Genomic DNA, 5,467 nt, shown 5'->3' with positions numbered 1-5,467 from the left:
AAAATTCAACAGTAGCTACTTTGAGGAATTTCAGTTTCAAGACCAGCCAGTTTGGGGAGTGGTGGGTCAAAACCTACAACCTAAAACCCTCTTCTGTTAGAAGAGGCGTGGTTGTCTACCCTGAAATATGGCACATTCTAGGCCAACCTGACAGACTAAGATTTATGATAAGAAATTTTACTGGGATTCATTGGATATGTATGTTCAGTAGGCAGAACTGGGGTAATTTATTAATACTACTGCTGAACCAACACAACAGAAAAATATATACAGCCAGGAACACTCATCCACACCTTTAAAAGGCCCCAGGTTTTCAGCTCAATACCAGACCAAAAAGGCCTTCTGAGTTGGCCACTCCACCCCACTTGCAAATCAAACACAAGTCTGAAACACTCTACAAGAACTAGAAAGCCAAGCCGGGTAGTGGTGGCGCAGGCCTTTAATCCCAGCACTTGGGAGGCAGAGGCAGGCGGATCTCTGTGAGTTTGAGACCAGCCTGGTCTACAAGAGCTAGTTCCAGGACAGGCTCCAAAACCACAGAGAAACCCTGTCTCGAAAAACCAAAAAAAAAAAAAAAAAAAAAAAAAAAACCCAAAAAAAAAAAAAAAAAAAAAAAAAAAAAAAAAAAAAAACCCAACCCAGTTTTGAAGAGATTTTTAGCCTCCGTCAAACGACTTTAGCGTGGCTCCTAACATGATCCCGGTGTTCCTGATGTGATGCAGCAGTGCTCGATTTCTGCTGGTTTCCAGACAGTTAGTTTCTCTGTGCAGCTCTGGCTGTCCGGGAACTCACTCTGTAGATCAGGCTGGCCTCGAACTCAGAGATTCACCTGCCTCTGCCTCCCAAATACTGGAATTAAAGGCACATGCCATAATGGCCCAGCTAACATTGCTTGAATATTACAGTAAAGAAAGCTTCTAAAATTAAGATCCCTTTACAAGGCTTATTCTAACTGAATTTTCTTTCTTTCTACAACTAACCTTGAAAACCGTTCCCTTGCTTTGACACAAGAGCTACTGTAGCCCAGGCTGGCCTCAGTCACCAAGCTCCTGCCTCAGCCTCTGGTGCTGGGGATCACCTGCATGTGCCACCTCAAGAACATCTCTTGGTTTCAATAGCTTTGATATTTCTAAGGATTTTCCCCATTCGAGGGAGAATCTCACTATGTAGCTCTGGCTGTCCTGGAACTCACAATGTGGACCAGGCTGGCCTGGAACTCAAGAGATCATCTACCTGTTTCTACTGCTTGAGCGCTAAGATTAGAAGTGTGCATCACCATGACCAGCCAAGACTGTATCCAAATAAAAAAAAAAAATCACCTAAAGTTTATTTAGACGTGAACTGTTTCCGGTATCTAAGTATCCCGAACAACGTTGGCATAAACTTTTGAGTACTGACTCCAGGACAGGCACATTCAAGGATTTTTCTAGAAGCACAATACGAAGTTTCGTGAGGTAATTTATAAAAAACTTCCTAGCTTAGGCCTCAAAGTTAGTTCTGCAATATAACTGGATCTATAAAAGGCAATAAATAAAAATGTCACCTGACCTCCCGGCTCTCCCAACTTCGATCTTTTAAAAGCAGCCCAGCACTTCCCATTCCAATGTGTTTCCAATTAACCAAATATGACCAAATGGGAGTAAAATCTGGCTTAGAGTCAGCAAAAGACCTTTTCGACTCTAGTCCCTCTAAATGGGATGGCTGGAGACATAACGGAAAGGAAACCACCTCGAGGTCGCTTTTTCTAGACTTGAGCATGCGGGGTCTTCCCAGACAAACACTGCGGCTTGCAGGGACCAAATGATCGGCGAGGCCTGTCAAGCGGGGCGACAAGGCTGGCCTGTCGCCTCCGAGCCACGACGGCGGACCGCAGAGGCGCTCGGCCCAGCCAGAGGCCCGAGCTCGGCGGCCATTGTACGTCGCGGGCTACCCCGCCCCCCGCCCGCACCTTCCCCTTACCCTCCACGGTCCCGATCCCGGTCCCGGTCCCCAAAGCCGCCTCCGCGCATGGTCCCAAACGGATAAAGATCTGGAAGCGGGGCACGAATGGCCGAGCTAGGGATGGCTTGTGGCTCCGGTCTAGTGACGACCGATGGCGGCGGCGCCTCCGCTGTTGGGGCGGCGGCAGGCGCGGCGCTCTCTCGCTCCGACGCGCTGTCTCCCGTCGCAGACGCCACCGTCGCCGCCTCTCTCGTCGGAGACGGGAGCAAAACACAGAGAATCGGTGGTTGTTAGTACAGCGGGGAGGTCTGGTCACGCTCAAACCGGGCAGTGCCACGGTTTAGGCGTCTCCCTTCCTTCCCAGCGACTGTACAAAATGGCGGCGGCCGCTGAGCCTGCTCCAACTTATCTCTACGCACGGCCGAGACGCTACGTAAACAGCGTCTGGAGGAGCCCGAGGGCTCGGCGCGGGGCTACAGACATTCTAGGAAGCGTTTTACGTCAGTGGCGGAGACGGGCGCCCTTGGCGGCCCACCTAAATAAGGCACTGTACGCAACGGGCGTACCGTTCTCGCGCCGCCAGCTCCAGAACGTGGGCTGGGGGTGGGGCGATCCTCCGGCGACGTAACATTGTTTGCGTGGTTGGCCGGCTCTCTATTGCGAGGGTGCGTAGTCTTCGTAGCGAGTTCTGTTTCGAGAATAGACTTTTTCCCAGCATTCCGAGTTCAAACGGCACTCGAGGCTGGCCTTGTGCAGACACAATAACTTCTCCCCCACGTTGTTTTGGTCGGATTTCGGGGGTTTGTAGGTACTAGAACCTGGAGGGTCTTGAGGCCCTCTTGAACGGCCTTGGCCCCTTGCCCCTCCGCCCTGTGTTCGCCAAGCTGGCTACGCAGTCCAGCGCCATTTTCTTCCGTTGCTTTTCGCCGCGCTGGCGCCGCAGCCATGTTGGGTGCGTCGTGTCGCTCTTTAGGGGCGACATCACCACTGGGCTAAAAGACACCTGTGTTTCCCACAGTTCCGAATAGACTGTTGTCATCGCTCCTGCTTGGGCACAGTCGACTCGCTCACCCAGAGGCCCCCCCTCTGGGAGCCCTTCCTGAGCTGGCCGCTGATGGCCTTAGTCGCCATCAGACTGGTCGCTTCTCTGGGGCCACGGCTGGGGAAACGGCAGACCCCGTTGGGGAAGGCAGGCTAGCTTAGGCCGCGGGCGCCGCCCAACTCATAGATTACTTTCTTTTGTTTGCCATCCCTGCGTACTGCCAAGGCACACAAGCTCAGCCATACTTGCTTTGCAAAACTGTGAACCTGCTGCGTCCCTTGAGACCTCTAGTCTTATTTCTACCGATGCGGAGAAGGGAGGCCATCAGTCTGGAGGCTGCCTTGTCTCCTGTTGTGAATGTTGCCCGCATTATTGAGAAACCAGGAAAATAAAAGGGCTTTACTTGTCAGTTCAGCAATAGAGACAGACATGGAGAGCTAGGCATTGTGCTGGTTGTCCAGATGCTTAGGGAACTAACACATTCCTTTGCTCAGAGTTTGTTCTCTAGAGAGGGAGTCAGATGACAAATGTTTATGTTAGACAGCTGCTAACTTAGAAAAAGAAAATTGAGGAGGGCTGCGGGAGTGGAGGCCACAGAAAAGTGGGAAAAATGTTTGCTGAGCCCAACACCCTCAACAAAAAGACAGGACAGTAGGGAAGTTGGGAGTTGCTGGGCACTCCTTGAGTCCCAGCACTCAGAGGCAGAGACAAGTGGATCTTTATGAATTCAAAGCCAGGTCTACAGAGAGCTCCAGAACAACCAGCACTAAAGGGACACTAGCCTACTAGAGCATGTGGCTCTGGGAGGTCTTGCTCTTCTCTGCCATTCCCTCTGCCTTCCTAGTAACCATTAAATAGCATTCCTGAAGCTAGCCACCAAGGTCTATTCCCTTATTTGGCCACTTTCTCTTGAGACTGACTACCAAGTCCAGAAATCAAGATCCTCCTTTGGCTCACCTAATCAGCATGCCCTATTAAAATTAAACACCTCATCCTAACAAGGGCTTCCCCTTTTACCTTTATAAACCACCATTTGCCTATGGGCCATATCTGTCTCCCCTCTATCCAGAAGCAATCCTTTATCCCTCCGGGACAAATATCCCTGCCCCGGTTTCCTTGTCTCCTTCCCCTTCTCCCTTGTCCTCTATCTCCTTTATCACCACATCCTAGCCCATTCTAACACATACCTCCCCTCTTAAAAATTACACTTGCATCTCTGTGAGTTCGAAGCCAACCTGGTCTACAAGAGCTAGTTTCAGGACAGGCTCTGAAGCTACAGAGAAACACTGTCTTGAAAAACAAAAACAGCCGGGCGGTGGTGGCGCACGCCTTTAATCCCAGCACTCGGGAGGCAGAGGCAGGCGGATCTCTGTGAGTTCGAGACCAGCCTGGTCTACAGAGCTAGTTCCAGGACAGGCTCCAAAGCCACAGAGAAACCCTGTCTCGAAAAAAAAAACCAAAAAAAAAAAAAAGAAAAACAAAAACAAACAAATAAATAAAATAAAAAATTAGACCTGCAAGGCCATTTGGCAGAGCCAGAAAAAGGATCTCTCTGTGAAAACAGGTGTTTGTGCCTAAATGGGGTCTGGGAGGGAGCCCCTGCCACTATTCACTATTCTTGAGTCCCCTTCAAGGGCTGCATAGTGAGACCCTGTCTTGGTGTTTGTAGGGGGTAGTGTAATCCAGGCAAGCGATGGTGGGCCTTGGTGCAGGTTAATATCAATTGGGTATTGGAGAAATGATTGCCTTGGGAAGATGGAGCAAATGATTTGCTGATGCTAGGGATGTGAAGGGAAGAGTCAAGGGTGAATAAGAGCATTTCCCAATGTTCTCTGGGAGACAATGGGCAATGTCTGTGTAAGGGCCAGCCACGAAAATCCAAGTCTGGGCAGGTCACCCAAAGGAAGTTCTTTACTTCTTCCAACCATTATCACCTGGGACTTTGGCCATCAATGAATTTAAATGGAGGCTGGAGTCCCAATTGTTTACCCTGAGAGTGCTGGGCTAAAGAAACCACAAGCTGAAATCACAGGGGCCTCCACCCAAGAACAGACCATTCAAAGGAACTTCCTGGCATTCCAAACACTGTAGATAGAAACACCTGCCAGCACACAGTCACCAGGAAACCCTAGTCGAATGTCAGCCTATCAGGGGTGTTAAGACCTCAAAAACCCCTCACCCCACCTTTACTACTATAAAACCCTATTCTAATCTGGTTATTCCAATACGTTGAAAATGTGGAGAGACCAAGTTTGCAAACTTGATTAAAATAAAGGCTCTTTGCTTTTACATATAGGATTCAGTTTCCTTATTGGCTTTTGCGGAGACTTCACAGATTTGAGCATAACACAAATACGATGTAGTTCACATCCAAAAGATTAAAGAAAGGGCTCAGTGGTTAAGAGTGCATACTACTCTTGCAGAGAACTCATTTGGTTCCCAGCATCCACATAAAGATGTAGGTCTGTAGATAATTCCAGCTCC

General features: G+C 49.5%; 1 protein-coding gene across 1 annotated transcript in view; it reads right to left on the bottom strand.

Moving 5' to 3' along the window:
- The window catches only part of Ddx17 (DEAD-box helicase 17), a 21,374-nt gene extending 19,146 nt beyond the window's left edge, over positions 1-2,228 (bottom strand). The window contains exon 1 of the mRNA XM_005354288.3: positions 1,960-2,228. Within this exon, the coding sequence (XP_005354345.1) occupies positions 1,960-2,009 (50 nt within the window). The 5' untranslated portion in view covers positions 2,010-2,228. The remainder of the gene's footprint in view (positions 1-1,959) is intronic.
- Between the last annotated feature and the right edge of the window lie 3,239 nt (positions 2,229-5,467).

The sequence above is a fragment of the Microtus ochrogaster genome, chromosome 15 (assembly GCF_000317375.1).
Source record: "Microtus ochrogaster isolate Prairie Vole_2 chromosome 15, MicOch1.0, whole genome shotgun sequence".
Classification (NCBI taxonomy): domain Eukaryota; kingdom Metazoa; phylum Chordata; class Mammalia; order Rodentia; family Cricetidae; genus Microtus; species Microtus ochrogaster.
Note: the sequence above shows the minus strand (reverse complement) of the source record. Positions and strands in the feature narration are given on the sequence as shown.